General features: G+C 41.9%; 1 protein-coding gene and 4 non-coding genes across 7 annotated transcripts in view; 1 reads left to right on the forward strand and 4 right to left on the reverse strand.

Annotated features, from left to right (window-relative positions):
• The window catches only part of Trim55 (tripartite motif containing 55), a 51,547-nt gene extending 45,057 nt beyond the window's left edge, over positions 1–6,490 (reverse strand). For 2 of the 3 annotated variants that reach the window (XM_008850256.3, XM_008850255.3), the window contains exons 1-2: positions 6,104–6,408; positions 5,386–5,558 (exon numbers count right to left, since the gene is read on the reverse strand). In XM_008850256.3, the coding sequence (XP_008848478.1) occupies positions 5,386–5,558; positions 6,104–6,271 (341 nt within the window). In that variant the 5' untranslated portion in view covers positions 6,272–6,408. Of the gene's footprint in view, positions 1–5,385; positions 5,559–6,103 lie in introns of all 3 variants that reach the window. The other variant, XM_008850258.1, reaches the window with a different exon arrangement.
• Positions 6,491–21,113: 14,623 nt separating this feature from the next.
• Trnaa-agc lies at positions 21,114–21,186 on the reverse strand. The gene has a single exon. It is a non-coding gene; the product is annotated as a tRNA-Ala (tRNA).
• A 119-nt stretch (positions 21,187–21,305) lies between these two features.
• Positions 21,306–21,394, reverse strand: Trnay-gua. Its single transcript is given in 2 exon segments — positions 21,306–21,341; positions 21,358–21,394. It is a non-coding gene; the product is annotated as a tRNA-Tyr (tRNA).
• A 336-nt stretch (positions 21,395–21,730) lies between these two features.
• Trnay-gua lies at positions 21,731–21,823 on the reverse strand. The gene is made up of 2 exons: positions 21,787–21,823; positions 21,731–21,766 (listed from the first exon to the last, which is right to left on the reverse strand). It is a non-coding gene; the product is annotated as a tRNA-Tyr (tRNA).
• A 347-nt stretch (positions 21,824–22,170) lies between these two features.
• Positions 22,171–22,243, forward strand: Trnar-acg. Its single transcript has one exon. It is a non-coding gene; the product is annotated as a tRNA-Arg (tRNA).
• The last annotated feature ends 372 nt before the right edge of the window (positions 22,244–22,615 follow it).

The following is a 22,615-nucleotide window of genomic DNA, read 5'->3' on the forward strand; positions in this document are numbered from 1 at the left end:
TGAAAGCTAAGTCTAAGATTGCTAGATGTATTGGAAAAATTCAAATCCAAATTCAAAAGTTTCCTCTTATTCCCAATGGAATTATTTAGAAGCATCTTACATTTGCCACATTTTTGTTCAGTCAGTGCTGCTAAATCAAAATGGAGTAGAACAGCAATGCTGTGAATTACAATTAGTAAGAATAAATATTTTTAAATTTCTTATTGAACTTTTGTGTATTTCATACAGAACATCTCAATCCTAATCATCTTTATACTCTGTCCCCACCGGCACCTTCCTTTGCCCTGCCCCCACAGGAATTCATACATTCTGCCATTTGTGTTAAGGCCTGTTGTGTCAAGTTAGTGTCCCCAGACATTCATCTACTGAGGTCTAGCCAGCTTATCTAGAGTCCCTCACTTTAGGAAGAATGTAATTTCTTACTGTGTGCAAAATATGTATCTTCACGTTTACAGACAAATATCCCAGTCACTGCTCATCAAAGAAACTTCTTTCATACCAGAAAGAAACTGTTACAGAGTACAACAATGGTCACACAGAGATACCGTCTGTGAATTGCTCGTGTAAGAATGAGTATTAGCAAGTGAAAATCTGTTTCAAGTATATGTATTTATACATATTGTATACATGTATATATGAAACAAAGAACATATTACATGTTATTCACATATGTAAATGTGTATTACAGTATAAAACATACTTTCTACTGTGAGTCATTAACAAATGTCTGAACACCACTGATGCTGATGTGTAGAATGAGATAGCTGTAGTTCCAGAAGTCAGAGAAAGTAGAGACTGGGCTGATAAATCTGTTATACTAGGTAGAAATCAAGTACTTGAGATTTGCATAAATAAATGTTGGGAAAGCTCTAGGTCTAATAAAGAAATTGCATAGACTCCCACGTTCATGATTTTGGAATCTTATCTTTTGCAAAAGGAATTTCTGTCTAGTCTTGTAGCAGTATAGTTTCATGAAACCTATGATCTCCCTACTTGCCCATATGCTTGGCACTCAACCAAGGAAAGTATGCACATGACTGGGAAGATTAGTCCCTTCCTGGGCCTGTGTCCTCCATTAGAATGTGAGCCTTGATCTCTCTTTTCTCCTGCATTCCCAGGCTCTCAAAAACTGCCTCACAGAGAGAAGAAATATTTGTTGAATGAATGGGTGATAAAATAAAAATAAAATCAAGAAAGCTCAGGATCAGTTGGCACTCATAAATTGTAAAGGAAGAATTTTGAAAAAAATTTTGAATATGCTACTAATAAATGATGAAGCCTTGGGGAGTTATCTGGAGAGCAGGACTCACAAGTTTGCCTCTGCCTGATCAAGGGTATTGGCATACTGTAAGAAACGTGGACCACACTGGAGTCTAGAGTGTATCCCCTGACAAAACATCACAGGCCATGCTAATGCAGCTTATCTTCCCTAGGCATGTCCTGAGTACATCTCGTGTCCTTTATGCTGTTTTGATGCCCGAAGCTGTGAGCAGAGACAGCTCAGGTGTATGTGTGACACATCTACTGAACATGTGGAAATGACCTGAAGGTTGTATTTCATTATTTTTTGTGATTCAATTTAGACTTTTTAAAATTTAGGTGGCAATGTGGGCCCAGAGGCACCAGCCCCTTATAAATAAGTGTGGAAGAAAGGCCTATAAGTAACAAATAACAGATTTGGAACAAGTTTGATATAGAGAATTGATGTGAATACACTGGATAAGGTGACAGCGGCTGAGTACACAGTTGTAGTTAAGGGCTCAGTACTGAATGTTGGCAGTGGCCCCTCACTGTTCTGCACAGGCCAAACTTCAAGGGCCTCTAGCCTGCTCTCCCTGGTTTCTGAGGTTTCTGGGGTCACTGTAGTGTTTGCCAAGGGGTGCAGGGGCTTACTCAGTCCCTTTGTGGTTAAATCGAGCTGAAAAGTTAATTCTGGTTCAGCTTTTCTGTGTTGGATATGTGGCCTTAAATAAATCACTAAACCTCTTTGATTTCAATTTTTACTCATATCTATAAATTAGACTAAGAGTTTTTATAATTAAATTTGGCAAAATGAGCAGAGAGCATTTATTTATGTTTTCTGCCAAAACCTCTCTAAATAGAGAACAAGGAAATAAAAAAAACATAAAATAATAAGGAAAAAAAGTAAAAAGACAGTAAGTGGATGATGTCTACCCAGTGTTGGAAACTGGAGACATCTAGATGAAAAGAAGTGGCTTCCCTCAGTTCTTCTAAGTGCCAGCTAGACAGAAGCCTACAAGAAGCCCAGAGCCCTGGGAAGGTTCCAGAACTGCAGCCTGAATCCTTAGCCAAACCTCTACAAGGTATTTTGAAGGAAGGAATGTAAGAGAAGCAAAAAAAGAGAATTTGGTGGGCATTTTAAAAGATTACATATAGATGTGCTCCATAAAAAAGCAAGACAGTAAGCCAACAAAGGGGGGGGTGTGGGATCCAAGGGACTCGACCAAGGGGTCATAAGCAAATCCACAAGTACAGAGGAGAATTCAGGCCTGACAGAGTGCAGTCCTCTCATCTACAGTGGAAAGTCAATTGCCAATGTGTGGCCTGTACTGATTGGTGAGAGACCACTGTCAACATTCAGCACTGAGCCCTGAACCACAGCTGTGTGCTCAGCCACTGCCACCTCATAGAATGGATTCACATCTTCAATTCTCTATGCCAAACGTGTTCCAAACCTATTATTTATTGCAAGTGGTCCATGTTTTTTTCTTCTGCACTTATAAGGAGATGGTGCCTGTGGGTCTGTGTTGATGGCTTCTGGGGGAATGAGAGTCAGTTTTCTTCAAGGGTCCCTGGTAGGTTGACCACACTCCAGTGGATGGCCTCACACCCACAAATACATGGACAGGACAAATTAGACTCGGGAGGCTATTAAAAGGAGGACAAGATGTTGGGAATGGGGAGGTGGGATAGATCTGGAAGAAGTTAGGGAGAGGAGTGGGGGGTATATGATTAAAATACATTATGAAATTCTCAAAGAATTCATAAAATATTATATTAGAAAAATAAGGTGAACAGCAGTAAAGCAAGACTTCAACCACTGGCCTCTATACATGTATACAAACATGTACACATGCACACACCCCTCCACAAACCTTGAGTAGGGTGATAAGAAAAACCAGCTCATAAGACTATTGTGCAAATCAAAGAATTCCACATAATTTCCAGGTAAAGCACCCTAACAGTGCTAAACACACAGCACAAAGTAGCTTTGCTTATTATATTTACAAATTATTTGTATCTTCAATAATTATATTAACAGAGTTAGTGCCTACTCTAATCTCCAGAGTGTGGCTAGTTCAGCACCACACAAAATTCTGTATAAGGCCAGAATTTGTCAAGACCTGCAATCTCGAGCTCCACCTAGTCTGTGAGAAGTGAGAGTTGACTAGTACTCATACCATCATCTACAGCATCTGTCCTTTTTGTTGACACAACCAATGTCCAGAGGCCCTCTTACTTCACTCGGTATGTCCAAGTTTATTCCAGGGTCATCTAATGTGCCCTGAGGCTCAGGATTCTGGTCTGTTATAGCTTCCTGATTTCAGGGAACAACTAGTTTTATGACCAGACATGTAGCCAAGTGCTTTAGGCAACTTATGGCTTTACTACCAAGTGAAAATGCCCCAAAGACAAGTGTCAAGTTAGAAAACCAATGTAAGAATTTGATAATCACAAAAATATTCTTACTGTAGCTGAGTGTGGGGGACATGCTTTTAATCCCAGCACTCAGGAGGCGGCGGCAGGTAGAAGATCTTTGTGACATCAAGGCCAGCCTGGTCAAATAGTGAGTTCCAGGCCAGCTGAGGCTAACAGGGAGACCCTGCCTCAAAAAATCAAAGCAAAACAAAACAAAGTCCCTTCTCCATTCAGCTATATGCTTTATTGGTGGGAATTTGGTGCATAGAACTTGCTTCTCAGCCCCTGGGTACTATTTTTGACATATGCATCAAGCCAGCTTCATAGTTAAGGTAAAGATATGTCTTGTAGTTTTACCAACACAAGTTTTAAAATTTGCTGTCCTCTAGGTTCCATAGCAAATGTCATTATGCTCATGTTTGTGGTTCCCACTGTGGCAGGAACAGTAACGGCGATAAACACAATGAGAAAGATTGGTTGTGGTGCTGCTTAAAGAGCCGGCATTGTAGAGCAACTATTCTGTGCAAGGCACTGCATTTGGCACTGAAGCAGTTGTCACATAAATGCCTTTTAATAACTGGTTGATTATTAATTATTAATTGGTTAATCTTTTTAAAGATACAATATGATTCTGAATTTTAAAGTTAACGAAACGCAATGAGATCAGATACAGGAAGTGAGAGAAACAGTTGTCTGCAATATGTCATCAAAACTTTTTCCCTCAATTCCATCTATATCCTGGAACTAGCTAATTTAGTTTTGAATCTTAAGCAGAGACTAATAGCCACAATAATTACAATAATTACGTGTTGGATTAATAGAACAGCTTTCCTTCTTAGAGTGCAGGGCTCTCACAGCCCTGCAGATGTTCCGTAAACACATGTCCCCTATAAAAAGGATCATAATGAGTCTTTTTCAACATGGTCTCCATGTGGCTACCAAGCTTGTGGACTGAATTGACCTATGCACAATGAAAAAAATGGCTCTTCACACTGTGCCTTCTAGGAATATACCCTCACAGTGCTGTGTCTAAGAAAGGAACTGTATGGCCTAGATGGTGTAATAAATGAGATTTAAAAATGTATTTTTAATGAATGAATGTATATATGACATCTCAATCAATCAACAAATAGACATTAATGATATACACTAATACAATCTAGGGACTGGGGAAGCATAGCCTGAACTTCACCTTTCCCCCTCCTGCATTTCTTTAAATAAAGTTCCTGAAGACCAGAGTATTATCTTGCCTTGAATTTCCAGTAGAGTGACTATTATGACAAACTGTGTCAAAGTGTTTTTAAATTGCTACTGTTATTTTCCAGACAATTTTAAGGCAAGACTATTAGGAACAAGGCTATTTTAGAAGGTATCATTTCTATTTTAGAAGGTATCATTTCTTTTAGCTTTATGAAAATTTCGGGCTGAGATTTTTCTTCAACGTAGTGGTGTGTCAATATACCTACAACGCGTGTAGCACAAGACTGTGGGGGCAGGATCCTATCTCTTTTAACATCACCATCTTCAATGAAATAGATGCATGTGCTCCAGTTCCCTCCTTTCCCTCCATGAGCAATTCTCAGTTCCATCGGGAAAAACTGACTTGGAAATAAATCTTTTTTATATGGAACAATTATCTGTGACTAGCAACAAGTATTCAGTATATCAACTCATTAAAATGAAAACGAATGATCAAATGGGTCCAGCTCACAGAGGGGCTTTTACCTGGTGGATTCCTGCTTGTAGATGTCAATGATGTTTTCCACCAGCAGGTTCCTCTGAAGTCCATATACCCCATGTCTGTCTAAAACCACTTCGTGTCTGCAGGAGGGGCAGCGGAATCGTCCCCCTGATGCCACCGTGGTGCCTCCTCTGGTGGGCAAGTAAGGGTTAGAGGCCTGTTCTTGCCAAGCAAGAAAAGAGGAATTGAGTAATGCCTCAGGGAGCTTTTTGGAGACTTATTTTCACTCTCTGTGACTACACACAACATGGACTCCTTTGAGCTTGTCATAAAACAAACCCTCAGGGTTTACTGCAAGTGGTACTGAAACATGGGCCAGCCCTTATCCATAGCCGTCTGCAGTACACCCATATCAGCACAAGGCACTTTTCCATCCAGCGTTTTCATAACCCAAACTTTCAGTCAGAAACTCCAACATTCATATCCTAATCAGTAATTCATTTCCAATTTTGAAATAGATTCAGGGATCTGGTTTTACTTAAAATAAATATGGTTCTTAGAATTTAAATACAACTGGATTTGGAAGTAAGGAGGAAATTGACAGCAAAGCACAGAGCAGTTCAACAGAAATACACTGAAATTCAGATAAACTGAAAACAAACACAGCCTTGGAAAGTTTTCTAAGGGTACTGAATTTGCTATCAAGCACTTGATTCAGAACGGAGGGAGACTTTGCAACCTCCAAACTCCAAACAAACCAACCTGGAAGATGTCGCTGGCACATTTCCTACACAGGTTGTGCTGGCACGGGAGAATGACCACAGGCTTTGTGAACATCTCTAGGCAGATGGGACAGATCAGTTGCTTCTCCAAGTTATCCATGGTCTGCTGTTCTTTGGAGAAAGACTTGTAATTCAGAGAAGCGCTCATCTCCTGGCCGTCCCTGAGTGCGCTGCCAGGAAGAGGGAGCTCCCGAACTTCTGCAAGTGTTTCCTGGAAATAATTCCAAGGACCGTATGATCAAGTGTCCTTTACATTTCTCTCCATGGAGGACATTGTTTCAGGCCCTGGTTAGGAGTGGGAGCTGTTTTTAGCAGTTCTAGGTCACATGACCTTGGACTGACTTGTCCATATAAGCCAGTGACAGGAGGATGGATTCTGACAGGTGACAGAAAGCAGGAGTCAACATTCTTGTCCTGGGAAGTAAGAGAGTGGGTGGGAAGGAGGCTTACAAGCTCCATTTAGAAGGGGGTTGTGAAGGGAAGGCTGGCTAAAGCCTACAGTTGTCAACAACAAATGCAAATGTGCATGCCTGGTCCCTGAGCCATGCCCTCCCTGATCACTTGGAAAGAACTTGGTGACAGGCTCCTTCAGAATGGAGCTCTACAGTATAACTGTGTAAGAAATGCCATTTCTGTCTTTAGACGTCAGGAAGAGAGACACTAGAAGTAGCATGATAGAACCTTCTTCGGTGAAAGCAAGCAAAGTTGATCCTGAAAATCTGTACTCTAGTTTCACAAGGGTAATCATAGAAAAAGACTTGCATAATGTTTCATCTAAATTTTTTTAAAATTTTATGTGTATGAGTGTATTGTCTGCATGTATGTGAGTGCACCCATGTCGTGCAATGCTGCGGAGGTCCGAAGAGGGCATCAAACTCCCCTGGAACTGGAGTTAAGGACGGTTCGTAGCCTCCATGTGGGTGCTGAGAATCGAACCCGGGTCCTCTGCAAGAGCAGTCAGTGCTCTTAACCGCTGAGCTATCTCTCTAGCCCCAATGTTTCATTTTTTGCTAGGGCTGTGGTATGGGGAAAATTTCAATTTAAAAGCTAACTTCAATGTCCTTTTACCATAAAAATATCTACAAGCTTTTTCTTTATATACATGTCTATGTGTGCATGTGTGTTCACATTTGCATCTACTGTGTCCTGTGCTGGACAGCTAACTCGACACATCTGTTATGGAGTTCAGGAACCGGGAAAGACTATCCAGACTCAAAAAGTTCCGAATCAGCTGAATTAAGCTTTTACAATTTTATTTGAATTTTAAAGAAAAATCCTCAGAGTAGGCAAGCTAGTAATCTCGGTAGTTGCCTTGAGGAGGAGAATGGAGGGGACAAGGCATGGGGGTCAGACTCAAGGCTGGCTGGCAGCCACATGGCTGGGAGAAGGAAGATTTAGAGAAAATAAAGAAATACAAGATTCTAGGGGCAACCCAAAGCCTTAAAGAAAGCATGTTTAGTAAGAAAGGCATGGAGAAGAAAAAGGGAAATTACGCCTTTTAGTTGGGCAGACTTACAGAGACCTACGTGACTGTGGCTCTTTGGAAGTTCTGCGCTAGTAGGCAGGAATACAGGCAGGAAAAACTCGCTATCTCATTAACGCTCTAAGTATTCAGGTCATCTCTTTAGCATGACCCGCCTTCCTAGGGGTGGACCTATGCTGGATGATTAACCAGTTAAACTTACACAAAATGGAGGTGCTCGGGCTATTACACTGGCATCCGGAGTCTTCCTCAACTATTCTTCACTTTATTCATTGAGAGAGAGTTTCTCAACTGAAGCCAAAGTTCAATGATAGGACTAGTTTAGCCAGCTTTCTTAGAGTATTCTTCTGTCTCCTCCCTGGAATTACAGGTGGGCGGCCACATCCAACAAGCATTTGTACTGGCCTTGGGGCTCTGAACTCTGGTCCTCCTGCTTGTGTTGCTCTTTATCCATTGAATATCTCCCAAGACTTCTACAAAACATCTTTGAAAACCAAGTTGTTGAGTATGGTGATGCACACAAATAATCCCAACACTTGGAAGGCCAAGACAGGAAGATCACAAGTTCAAGGCCAGCCTAGGTGGTATAGCAAGTTTGGAGGCTACATAGGAAACCTGTCTCAAAAAAAAAAAAAAAAATCCAAAACTAATTATCCAATTGTTTTTAACCTCTAATAAAATTCTAATACAGTCTTTTCTCTTCTACACTGTTTCCCTTCCAGGCCCTCTTTCATCATTTACCTCCTACCCTACACAAGCCCCAAAACACAAAGACAGTAACAATCTGCATTGGTACAGTATAGTAGCTAGCATTGGATAGCACACAGCTGCATTTTTTTCCATGCATTGGAGCACAGATATCAATACCTTTGACAATTAGTGTGAAGATGGAGCCCCTTACACCTGTTCCATCTGCTCCTAAATTGCCTTTGCATTTGCCCTTTGATCCAAGGTGATTCTTTACAGTGATAGTTCCTAGTCATTTCTGATGTTATTGGTCTGTTCTTGCGTCATAAACACAGATTCTGACATTTTCCAGGATTTTGTAAAATTGTTTAATTTATATACAGTGTATGTAAAACTTTAACTCAGATTTTAAAAAACCTAAATAAAATGCATGCAAGGTTTTTATGTGATTAATTTTTCATCTTTTTCTATATGGTTTCAAAAATTCTAAACAAAACATATTTTATTAACAATCCCCTGTGTGCACTTAATTACAGTGAAGCATAGCTCATCATGAATGGTTTTATATGGTCATAGTGCTATGTGCACTGATAAGTTATTGGCAATTCAGTAAGGTCTGTTATCTAATAGTAAGCTACATTCTCTCAATACTTTCAACATTTATTTAGCAACTTCAGTGAAGAAAGGAATTCAAGCATCTTTCCTGCTGAATTACATCCTGTCACCTACCTTAGTCAGTGACATGCTATGGAGTTCTGAGCACAATATGTGAACTATCTTCCAGGGAAGTTTCTATTGTAAAAGATTTTGCAATCTAAGGAAAAGCACTTACTAGCCAGGGTTCTCCAGAGCAGTAGAATCAGTAGAATGTATATTTAGTTATAAGAAGGATTTACCAGATTGGCTCACATGACCAGAGGTTGAATAGTCTCAAAGGCTTTCTGTAGCCTGCTGAACTAGAGAATCCAATAGCTGCTCAGTCCACTGGAAGCCTCAGAACAAGAGGTATCAATGCTGCAGCCTCGGACTGAAGCAGAGGCCCCTGAAGAGTCACTGGTGCAAGTCTAGGCCAGAGAATCTGGAGTCTAATGTCTGGGGGTGACGGCAGCAGCGAAAAAACACACCCACCCCAAAAAAGTGCAGTATGCAGACACATATGAATATCCTACTTTGTCCACTTTCTCTCCTGCTCCATCTGGGCCCTCGCTCTACTGGATGGTGCTGCCCACAATTCAAGATAGGTCTTCTTGCCTCCTCAGTTTGCAGACCCACATACCAATTGGCTCTAGAAACACCTCCTCAATCATACCTAGAAATGTGCTTTACCAGTTTTCTAGGTGTCTTCAATCAATTCAACAATAAAGATGAATCATCATACTGTTTCAACTTATAATATAGGCATGAGTTTTGATGACAGGGACACATCCTGAGAAATGCATTATTAGGCAATTCTGTCATTGTATGACCATCAGATTGTATTTACACCAACCTTGCTGGTCTAACTGGCTATGCACTTGGGCTATATGGCATATCTTATTGGCTCTCTGACTACAAGCCTGAATGAACAGCATGCTATTGTTCTGAATGCTCTGGGCAATTATAACATAATGGTAAGCACTGTATATCTAAAGTACTGTGAAAATGAGGTATCAAATGTGAAAGGACTAGAAGTTGCTCTGGGTGAAGCAGCTAGTGAGTGTGAAGGCCTGGGATAGGACTGCACACTGCCATAGACTATCAATGCTGCTCACAGAGGCTGCACTAAACTTATAAAAAATAAAATTTCCTTCTTCAATAATCGATCAACAGCTTACTATAACATTTTTGCAAAATTAAACTTTAACATTTTTTAACTTTTGTGTAATGGCTATTTCTTAAACACAGCTGTATAGCTGTAAAATATTTTCCTTTTCATAACCTCATTCTGTGAGCCTATTCCGATGGAAAGAATACACTCCTTCAAAAAGAATTCATTGTTTATCATGTGCTTCCCTATGGCTCTGGGAATCAAAAGATAAATATGACTCAAGTTATTGCCCTCAAGGAGTTCAGTGAAATGCAGCTAAGACATGCACGTGCAGAACCACAGTGAAACACAAAATGATGAAGGGCTATAGAGATTCAGAGTGGGAGGAATGAGGATGATTTCATGAATAGGGAAAGGATCCACAGGGGTTCACAGGTGGGGTTTTCCAGGGAAGATACATAGGCAGAGGCACAAAGGCACACAGGAGAGCGCAGTGATGTGGCTGGAGTGTAGAGCATTCTGCTGATGATTTGGCAGGCCATGAATAGTGTGCTAAGGGTTTTTTCTTTAACACTTACTAAATCAGGCACCAGGAAGTCATTCAAAGGTTCTTGCAAGGATGCCTCCATGAGTGTACATGTGTGTTTTGGTTAGGTTAACCTTCCTGCACTGATTGAGCTAGATGAAAGCTCAGGTTGGAGACTGTTGCCAATAGTCCAGGTAAGAGGCCAGAAAGCCCCGAATGGGGCAATGGTACTTTGGAAGGAAAGGAGGAAATGGACTCTGGGGTGGCTATGAAATTAGACTCCACAGAGATGACTCAGATGCCTTCAGCATGAGCCAGCATGACAATGCAGGGAACTTCAGTGAGTCAGGAAGCTTTCTCTGGTTCTGTGTCTGCCTCATCTTGTAGTCTTGGGAAAGTGCCTCACCTAGCTGGATTTCAGTTCTGTCATATGTAACTAAGGAGTTTACAACTAACAGCAGTATTTTTTTAATTTAATTTTTAAAGTTTTATGTGTATGCATGTATTGCCTGCATGTAGGTAAGTGCACCTGTATCGTGCAATGCCCACAGAGGTCAGAAGAGGCTGTTAGATCCCCTGGGACTGGAGTTACGGACAGTTGTTAGTTGCCATGTGGGTGCTGGGATTCAAACCCAGGTCTTCTGCAAGAACAACCATTGTTCTTAACCACTGAGCCATCTCTCCAGCCCCATTTAGCAGTATTTGAAGGGCAAATATCTCATAAATAATAGTACTTTTGATGTTGAAAACTCCAGTTCCATTATTTGATGTATAGCTGATTCCCAGTCTTCTAATTTTTTTCTTGGCTTCACTGCACTCTATACCTTCCACTTTTTCCTAGAACTGTTCCTGGAGACCCTGTGGGAAGCCAGCCAGAGAGCCACAAGAATATGAGAGATGGCATTGGATAATCCCACTTTCCTCCTTTTCTTTCTTTCTCCATCTCTTGATCCTGCCTCCTTTTAACAACCAGCAATCTGAGGGACAAGTTGGTGGGCTGAGTGGGGCACACCAATAGTGCTCTGATCCAGGGAGGAACCAGAACATTTTAGCCTACTCTCAAATTCTTCAAAGTCTAAGAGACAGAGGCCATTCTGGAACTACACCAGAATTTCAAATTTCAGGCATATTTAAGACTTCCACAGAGTTGTAAACACAACACAATGGCACAATGGCCTGGAGGTCATCTGGACTGTATGGCCTGGTGGTGGTGGTGGGGTCATTAATTCTTACTGTCTTCTACTGTACAGTCCAACATATGGGGCTTGAAATAAGTCCAACTACACAGGTAAATGCTGTGATTAGAAGCCCTAATTGTTAGAATCCCTAATTAGTTTTTATTCCTGAGTTGAGCAAACTGGGGGATAAGTGTTTAGAAAAACTGAGAAACTAAGGCTTCCTAATCTCCCAGGTAAGTATGGGAAAAGGACGTGGAGCCCTAAAAACCTGGGTAAACTGTGGCATTGCTATGCCAACATTATAATTACCTGAATAACCAAAAAGGTCTAACTCGTAAAATTTAGTTTTTAAGAGTGGGCCTGAATGCAAAGGATACCAGTTCCCCTAGATGTCTCATGGAACTGTGCTGAAGGAACTGTCCTGTTAGAGCTCTGTCTCTTGAACTGTGCCCTGAGTCAGGCCCCAACCACATTTTTTTTTTCAAAATGGTTTCTCCAGCTTCAGTTGGGGAAAGTACACCTTTGGCTCTACCCTAATCTAAATAGACCATCAAGCCTTTTCAACCCTACTTCTAGAATACCTCATTCACCCAAGGTCACACATCCTTCCCAGTCTCCACTGTGTGCAACGGACCTGGGGCACTGCCTTCAGTGTTTTGATATATTAATTCTCAAGCATGGCCACATTCACTCATCTATCATCTTTTTGGGTGGAGTATCAAATTGAGGTTGTCAAAGAAATGAGGTCAAGTGCCAAGGTCATAAGATACAAGAGCACATGGTTTTGCTGGGGTTAGTTAAAAGTCATTAGTCTGGGACTGGAGAGATGGTTCAGTGGTTAAGAGTACTGGCTGTTCTTTTAGAGGACTTGAGTTCAAGTCCCACTTACATGGCAGCTAACAACTGTCCTAACTCCAGATCCAAGGGATCTGATGCCCTCTTCTGACCTCTACAGGCATTGGGTGCACTTATGTACATGTAAGCAATATACTCATACACATAAAATTTAAAAAAACAAACAGACAAAATATTTTTAAAAAATAAATAAAAGTCATTAGTCCAGATTATGCCCATTTATGAAAGGCATTCCCACAATAAACACATGAAAGTAGATTTGGTATTGAGAGATGACAGCAGAAGGGAGGGACTGACATTTTTTGACCTCTAGCTGCCAGGCAAAGGGAAGCAGGCTTGTTCAGGGGCTGGAACAAGGCAACTCTGAGACTAACTACCTGAAGCTGGTCAAGCTTTACAAATTAAGGCACAGTCCTCTCCAGAATGTCCTTCACACCAGCAAACTCAGTTCCAAGCCCCCTGAACCTCTGATCCCCTTAAAGATTCTCATTACTTCCTCAGATAGGTAAATTGCTAGCGACATGAAATTCAGGAAAGCATTGGCGTTGTATGATAGCTATGTGGGGATTTGGATGTGTAGTGTCTCCTATAGGCCCGTGTGTTTGAACACTTGGATGCTGCTGGATGGTGGGGCTGCTCTGGAAGGTTGTGAAACCTTCAAGTCTAGGAGATAAAGCCTCACTGGAGGAGTAGGTCACTAATTGTAGGTCTGGAGATGTTACAGACCAACCCCCGCCCCACTTCCTGTTTCCTCTGTACTTCCTGTTCTGCCAAGATACTTGGAGGTGAGGAGTCCCAGATGCACACTCTTGCTGCCTTGAAGCCATCTGCTGCCATTATGAGCCCAATTAAGCCTTTTCTTTTCTTAAGCTGCTTCTGTCAGGTATTTTGTCACAGCCTTGAGAAAAGTAACCAGTAGAAGTTACGCTTACACTTTTTTTAGAAAGGGGCAGTTCTTTGCCCTTCGAAAAAACCTACGTATGTTCTTCATCTCAAGAAAGAGGAAAAGGGGATTCTAAAACTTTTCACTTCTGTTTCAGAACAGCAAATTCAAATAATCACACACTGAGTCCCAGTCACTTTGAATAGCTCCCTCTAATGGGTATTATTATGTCCATGGAGCCAGCTAAGGCTGAGCAAAGCAGTTGTCCATAGTCTTACAGTTCCGCAGTTGTGACCTAGTTACGGAGAACATCTTTTCACTATGGATCCCATGATCTCTCACCCACTAAACTGTGTGACACTCATGTACTAGAATGGCACTCATGGCTGTTAGAATTTTCTTTGATGATGGAGATCATCTATATCTGTGCTGTCCAAGTATTCCAGCCTCTTGTGGCTACTAAAGTACTAAAAAATGTATATAGCACACTATGGAACTGAATTTATTTTCAATCCACCAAATAAGAATAACTTTATTTTTGTGACATGAAGACATATTATCCACCAATATGTTTTATTCCTGGATGTTTTAGGGTGTATTTCATTCCCTTTAAATGTTTTTGATTCATTCATTGAATTTCCACGTGCATTCCTTGGCAGGTGGTCGCACAGGTGGTTGGTACGTTGTGTCATTAATGAAGATGGCACTGAGTTGGTAATAGAAAGGGCTGGAAACAACTGTCCAGCTAAGCCTTTCTTACCAGTGAAGCAGCATCTTTCTTACCTGTTGAAGTATCAGGAGACACATGTTGGATTTGGTGTTTGTCTCCTTGGTAACAGCAAGTGACAAGCTCAGAAGGAGACTCTATAGAAGATATGGAGGCTTTGTGACATTTCAGATTGAAGCTCTTGAAATAATCAAATTATGAGTGATGACCTTATCTTCTGACCTTGGCATGTGTACGTTGCCTCATTTAATTAGTATACAAGATAACAGCTTTCTTTATGGTATTTTCGTACATATTTTGTTTTGGTGGATCCTCTCCAATTCCTTCCTCCCATCTTCTGATCCCCCATTTGTACCCTTCCTCCCCCAGAATTCCTCTTTCCATTTCATGTCATATGAGTTTTATTACCCACCAGCCCCTCCTTTAAAAGCTCCTTTCCTCTGCTATGGCTCCCTTTCCTACTTAGATAAATTATACCCACATTCACTCTCACATAAACACACATAATATAAAAATTATGTAAAAACTAGAAACTAAGATATAAAAACATATTCAAGTACGTTTTCCAAGCCTGGGCTGCCTTGCTTACTGTCGTACTCTCCAGTTCCATCTATTTTCCTACGAATTCTGGAAGAGAATTTTAAGATACATTTAATGTAAATTTATATTTGAATGTCCCCATGTGGCTAGTGGCTAGCATATTGGACAACCAGCCCTTGTTGTTAGGAGAAAATCTTGGGAGAAAATTAACATGTGCAGGAAAGATTCTCCAACAGCAGCACCTGGGGGGCCATCTTTGGATGGATTCTATACTTTCTAGTTAGGGTGATGTGAACTCCAATTGGCACCAAAATAGAAGAGTAATGCCAACTATTGGGTACCAACTTTTCAGGGGACAGAAAGAATTAGAAAATGGTCAAGGACTCAGCCAAGTGTGCTAATCATCCTCAGCATTCCAGAATGCTCTGGGCTTTTCATTTTTTACTGTTCCCTTTGGCCTCATTGGCACAGATAGTACAAATCTAAGTACTTGAAAATTAGAGGCTTAGCTTCAACAAATATGTGTTCATCAAATAGAAGAGCCTTTATGGTCAGTTATTGCATTGAACCGAAAGGAAGCAAAAACTGACAACGGCTTGTGTTCTTTACTTTTCTCATTGTTGTGGAAAAATATCTGATGAAAGAAGCTTAAGGAAGGAAGGGTTTGCTGTAGCTCACAGTCCATCCTGACAGGGAGGGTATGGAAGGGAGCAGCTCTGTGGCAGCAGGACCATGTAAGAGCTGGTCACATTTTGTCACAGTCAGGAAGTGGAGTGTCTAAATGCTGACACTCATACTTTTATTCAGTGTGGGACCCCAGCCATGGAATGGTGCTCCCCTCATTAGGGGTGGCTCTTCCTACCTTAGTTAAACTAATCTGGAAAGGCCTTCACAGACACATCCAGGGGATTGATTCCTAGGTGGTTCTAAAATCAGTCAAGATTAACCATCACACAGCTTAAAGAAAAGTAGTGAGACAGACATAGAACAGACCTAGTAAAAAGAAAACAGGAATTGGAAGGCTAGTCTTGCTTCTTGTACCCAACAGAAGTGAAAACATTGACTGATTAAATCATTAAAGGAGAGAGAGAGAGAGAGAGAGAGAGAGAGAGAGAGAGAGAGAGAGAGATGTGAACACTGGAGGCCTCAGTGAGTGCTGAAGAAAAGAGCTTAGATAGATTGGACAGACTGGAAAGGGAGGTCCCAAGTAGTAGAAGACTTTCAGGTCAACTCAGGCATCCATTAAATCCCCCCAAAATTATTTTAATCCCAGGCCAAATAAAACCAGGAATTCTTAATTTTGTGCAAACTAAGTCCTCTTCTATATGTATTTCTGTGGTGTGGTGTATGCCACAGAAGTGTGCACATTGTTATGTATGGGTGTGGGAACCCTGCATATATGCGCATGTGGAGGACAGAGGTTGAGTTAGCTGTCTTTCTATATCACTCCCCACCTTATTTTTTGCAACAAAGCAATTGGCTAGGCTGGGATTTTCCTAGCTTCACCTGCCAGCATCAGGTTAAAGTCTTGGATCACTGCACCTAGCTTTTTATGTGTGTTTGAGCATCTCCCCAACCCCAAACTATATCCTCTTAAATTAAGACAGTAAAATTGTTAGTTCTTTGCAATACCCATCCGCCTATTCACCTTATTCCTCCCCTCTCCTCTCCTCCCTCCCTCCCTCCCTTGACTAATGAGAGCATAATACATGATTAATGGAGAAAGCTGTACTTGATCTGACCTAAGACTCAGATGAACTTATGTACCAAGTATCTGGTTCTGTATACCAATCATGACAGATATAACATACCTTCCTTTAGTTTCTTAGAGCTCAAGATACGCTTTCAAAAAGCACTTTCTGAAAAGCTATGTGCTTTTGGTGCATGCCTATATTCCCAGCACTTGGGAAGTGGAGCTCAAGATCATCCCCAGCTACACATCTAGTTTAAGGCCATGTAGGACTATAAGAGACTTTGTCTTAAAACAAAAACAAAAACAAAAACAAACAAAAACAAAAAACAAAAAACCTACCACCACCACAGCAGCAGCAGCAGCAGCCGTGCTCCCTATTCATTATTGTCTTTAGAATTTACCTCCATATAAGTACCTTAAAGGTTACTGAAGAAAAATATGTAATCCCGGTCTTGGTCATGGCACAGGTCTTTAATGCCAGCACTTAGGAGGCAAAGGCAGAGTCAGGGAGATCTCTGAGAATGAATCTACATAGAAAGGCCAGTCAGGGTTTAAAAGGAGGGCCCTGACTCAAAAAGAAAAGAACATACACACACATACACATACACACACACACACAATTATATATATACAATATATATGTATATATATTATATATGTGTATTATCACCAAACTCTCTAAGAATAGTATTAGTGCCATCTCCTTACATGGGTCTGACCCAGGGCATCTACAGAACAATTGATACTTTGTGTCTGTCTACATTATTGTCAGTCTTTTACAATATGGCTTTCTATCTGGAAATAAGCAGCTTGAACATATAATTTTAACATTTTTAATGAAAAAATAGCATTTTGTAAAAATGAAAATCACAGAAAAATGATTACCTTGGGAAAAGTTCTTCATAGAAGCCACACTGTGACAGTCTTCCATTAGATAGTTTGCAAACTTCTGGTTAAAAGCTTTTTTTCATCTTGATAATTGCTCCTTCTTTAAATCTGTTGTTTATAAATGTTGCTTCATCATAAAGATCTCTGAGGAAATGTCATAAAACTACCATACTGTACTTTCTTCTGAACATTTCTTGGCACGATTTATGTGCTAGAAACAAACAAGTGACAGCCAACAAATGGCACATACTTTACTAGCCCCAGGTCTCTCAGTGGCTTGTATCTGAAGCCCTTAGGCACACGGACTGCCACCTCCCCTAAAGCCTAGCCCCCTGATTGATGCCTCTGAATTCACTCTTGCCTTTTGCAACCCTTTCCTCACAAGCCATTCTTTATTTCAGTGCCACGAATGGTCACATTATCCCTAGGCTAAAGTGTGACAAATATAAGACATAATTTCTCCCAATTTTCTAACTGCCATGATAAAAAACTAAAATGGAACAAATTCTATTGTTTTATTTAATCTCCAAACATCTGAAACATTAGCATTACATGCGACTGATGCATTTAACAATGAGACCTCTCCTTTCTGCTCTCCAGACCCTTTACTGTCTTTCTCTTCCCCTATTGCTTTGAATTTTGCCAAAGTCTCAGATGAAATACCCTTGCCTCTAACCTTAGGAAGAGAGTGATCAGTCTGTTACTGTAATTGTAATTGTAATAATATTAGCCATGGTTTTCATTAATGTCTTATTAGATTGATGAAATTCCTTTCTCTTCCAAGTTTCCCGGCAGTTTTTAAAATCAAGAATGGTTCAGCTGGCAGCACTGATTGGACTTCGTAGATTACAACAAAATGGAGAGAACATGAAGGTGGGGGAAGTGGGGTGTCCAATTGAGTGGAAGCAGAAAGTTGGAGGTGAAGATCATCAAAATGTGCTGTATACATGTCTGAACTTAGCAAAGAATAAATAAAGGGTATTCTTCTAAAAATCAAAAATGGATGTTGAATTGGGCCAAATGTGTCTTTGGTATGTTTAATAGGGTGAATTGCATTGATTTTTTTTTTAGACCTAATCAGTCTTGTATTCCTAGAATCACTTCTGTCTAGTCATAATATATATTTCTTTTGTGTATTGTGGGACAGCACTGATTAACATTTTGAGAATTTTTGAAGTTCTGTTCATGAAGGATGAAGTTTTCTTTTCCTGGGTTCTTTGCTTGGTTTGAGGAACCAAGATGATGTGGACTTCCTAGAGTGATTTACAACGTACTCGTGCTTCTACAACTTTTTATCAGAGTTTGTGTATAACCAGTACTATTTATTTCTTGACTATTCAGTAGAATTTACTACCGAAGCCACCTGGGCCTGCTGCTTTCTTACGAGAAAACAAAATGAGTTAATATATGTAAAGTACCCAGAAATGTGTTTGGCTTATAGGCTTATGTTTTTTTATTGGACCTTTATAGTTACAATTGAAAACTAGTGTTTATATTTCAGAAAACTTTTGAAAAATATTCACTGTTTTGTTTTCAGTTGTCTTTCTGTTTTAGCCTCTTGGGCTCTGAGGCTAAAACAGAGTTGTTGCACACCATTATACCTGGCTTTCAGGTTCCCTCCCTTCCTACCCCCTCCCTTTCCTTCCCTCTCTTCCCTCCCCTCCCCTCTCCCTCTCTCTTCCCTCCCTTCCACCTCTCTCCCCTTCTCACTCTTCCCTTCTCTTCCCTTCCTCCCTCCCACCTTTGTCCTCCCTCCTTCCCTTTCTTTTTTCTCCTGCACTGGAGATCAAACTCAGGGTCTCACACATGCTAGAAAAGTGCTCTGTCTGTCACTGAGGTACCCTTCAAGCTCTCAGTTTTTTCTTATAATTTATGCTTGTTTACATTTTTATTTATTATTTCTGTTGCTCTGTATACAGTTTATTTGCTTGTCTTTCATTTATTAACATTTTCCATGGCCATGCACGTTCTTAATAAAACCTCACTGGTTACACACATTCTGTTATAAAGTCAATCTGTAACATATTCAGTCATTGCTCTCTACTCGGTAATCTTGTTCTACTTTCCTTGCACAGAGGACCCAAGCATCCCTTTACAGCACTGTCATGTGTTTATGTCACGTGTTTTTATATAACACGCACACAAACCTTCCAAATAAATCCGCCAGGCCTTGCTGTGTGGTATGCCTGCCAGGGCTCTTAGGTGTTGAAATATGTCCCAATCTCTGCAACATACTAGGAAAATGACAGGTCCTATTCATGCCCATTCTTCGCCTCTCTCCTCTCCTCTTCCATCCTTCCCCTTCTCCTCCCTTCTGTACTGCCAACAGCTGTGTGTTTACTGTGCACCAGGCTCTGAACTAAGAGCTTTCAAGTTCTGTCTTAATGGAAAGGAAGTATCATATGGCCATTTTACAAATGAGGAAACTAAAGTAACCAAGGTGTCAAGCAACTTGTCCTAGGTCTTACAACAGGGGGTGACAAAGCCAAGACAGGCTATGGGCTTTCCCTGCCCACATGACTAACTACTTTGTGATGCTGATTTACACCTTTGAATTTTCCTGTAATTTCCACTCCCCACCTGGCTGCCGCTGATCTCCACATGTTACTTGAGTACTGGTCCACGTGCAGTGCTTCCTGTTCCTCTGACCTGCCTATTTCCTGCTCTTCTCACACATAGTTAAAAGGATTGCTTTTCTACTGTTCATGAATAACAAGATATTTAAGTAGCAGGACATTGTAGGTGCACATCTTAATCCCAACACTCGGGAGGGTCTATCAAGAGTGGGAGGCCAGCCTGGGTTATACATAGTTTCAAAGGCAGCATGGACTACATATGGAAACCCTGTCTCAACACACACACACACACGTGTGTACTTATAAGTGACTCATATAGTCAATTTAAAAATTGTTGAAAATAACAAAATAAGACAAAAACGGAAATCTGGAAAGTGGAAGACAAAGCAAGGAACTGCAGCAGTTGTATACACTAGAGACAAAAGCATTCACGTTGTCTGGACCCTAAGATGCACAAAGGATTGTTATTTATTTATTATAATTCTCAAAAAGATAATAATTCTGCGTTGGCTGGAAGATTTATGTTTTGTGTTGTGAGAACGAGCTGCTCCAATAACTCTTTTGTGACTGTATCCTAGAAAATTAGGAGGGAACTGAATGTCAGAAGGATCTTTGTGTTTTGTCAGAGAAGTGTGCGTGAGCGTTTGCTTCTTACAAAGCTGCACTGGAGAGGGGCCCAGCCCTCCTCCCCAGTGACTCTGAAGGAGTGTACTGGCGTTGCATTGCTTAAGTACCCCCTCGAGCCCCTTGCCCGGCCCTCGTGGACGTCCTGCCCAACCCGAGGGGACGTGCGGCGGCGAGGTGGGGTCGCACAGCCCTGGCGCTTGGCTCCAAGTTCCTTCAGCTCGGCTTTTCCCTGCATGGGTTCCTGGAACGAGTTTAGCCTTGATTGCATGCCTGGGAGTTTGACATCAAATAAACAAAATAACACAAAGTCGACACGCCAATAGATACGACAGCAATCTGTCGCCATTTGTGCGAAAATAAGAATTTTCTTGAATGCCCAAAGTAAACGCATCGAAGTTTTCTACACACTATCAGCTGTGTTGGAAAGCTTTGCCGAGCAGTCAAGCTCGCCTTAGCTTTCATCTGCCTGAGTGCTGAATTCAGGAAGATGGTAAAACGAAAGGAATGAACTGAGGGAGTGGAAGCCAGGGAAGATGGTAAAACGAAAGGAATGAACTGAGGGAGTGGAAGCCAGAAAAACTGGAGGATGCGGGCATCGATCCCGCTACCTCTCGCATGCTAAGCGAGCGCTCTACCATTTGAGCTAATCCCCCACCGCTGGCTCTGGTGGCTTAGCTCTTCCTCTAAAGTAGGACCAGACTATTGCGCAGCAAAGATTATTTTGTCTTAACCACGGTAGTAACTGAACCTAAAGTAAAAATTAAGCGCCCTCTCCTTCGAGCCGGAATCGAACCAGCGACCTAAGGATGCCCGCGATTATTCGCCTACAGTCCTCCGCTCTACCAGCTGAGCTATCGAAGGGAGCGGGAAGCCAGTTTGGCAACTCGACCTCATAACGACGCGTCACCGCCTCGCGCGGTGGCTGGGCTTCCAAGCGGTCCCTTTGTGCTGCGAGGTGGCGACAGCAGCAGCTTGGCCGGCGTGGTTGCGACATCCGGCTCCGTGTGACTCGGACCGGGAAGACCGCACAGGTTAGGAACCAGCAGCCGGCCGCGCATGCTCTGCTCCCGCTGGGGTCGCAAAAAGTTTGCACAGGCCCCTATGGGAGGAAAGTGCTAGAACCTCCATGAGGTGTTAGGAGGTGATGGCAACTGCGGCGTACTGCAAAGGGCCAGCAGGAACCCCATGCGAAGAGTCTCCTTCGAGCCGGAATCAAACCAGCGACCTAAGGATGTCTCCTACCGGGGAATCAGCTACAGTCCTCCGCTCTACCAGCTGAGTTATCGAAGGGACACTGACATGTCGATCACCCCCCTGAGATGGAGCACATAGGCGTAGGAACGCGCAGGACAAGGCCAGGACAGGATTGAGCATGCGCATTCCGCAAGGCTGGGGCCCGAGCACGTCCACACGTCGTATACGCATGCGCAGCTCGGCCTGGACGCAGCTCTCAGTCCCTCAAGACAGGCTTTTAATCTTACCCCAGCAGGATGAGCCAAGATAGTTGGTTACTCCTTCTTCACCCTTACCTTCCTGTCTCACCCTTTCGGTTATCAGCCGCGTCGTCTTTCCGGTGAGTTTCGAGGACTGCCGGACCACTCTTATCTCAAAAAGCACCTAACATAGTCCCGCGTGATGGGCCAGTGGCGCAATGGATAACGCGTCTGACTACGGATCAGAAGATTGTAGGTTCGACTCCTGCCTGGCTCGGGATAAGTTTTTGAAACAAGTGTTCCCAGTTTCCGAACAAAGAATGCCGATAGGGAGATTCAGTATCTGCAGTGCAGCCCACACTAGGCGCCCCCAGCTGCAGAGCGCCTGGGATGCGTGGTCGGACTGAAGAACATTCTTAGGCTGGCCTGGGGACTGCCATAAAGAAGTGTAGTCACCATGGCCCTGTGGTTTGCACCCCAGCCACCCACACACAAAGCAAGGAAAGGGGAGAAACGACTAAGGTTACTTAAATTGACCTTTTGATAAGGCTCTTAAATTTAATATTCACAAAATAGTCCCTCCCAGATGGGCTTGTCATAGCTTTAATAAATTAAGAACTGGTCAGTTTTCCTATGATGTGTCCTGCCC

The sequence above is a fragment of the Nannospalax galili genome, unplaced genomic scaffold (genome assembly GCF_000622305.1).
Source record: "Nannospalax galili isolate Female #2095 unplaced genomic scaffold, S.galili_v1.0 scaffold1005, whole genome shotgun sequence".
NCBI classification, from domain to species: domain Eukaryota; kingdom Metazoa; phylum Chordata; class Mammalia; order Rodentia; family Spalacidae; genus Nannospalax; species Nannospalax galili.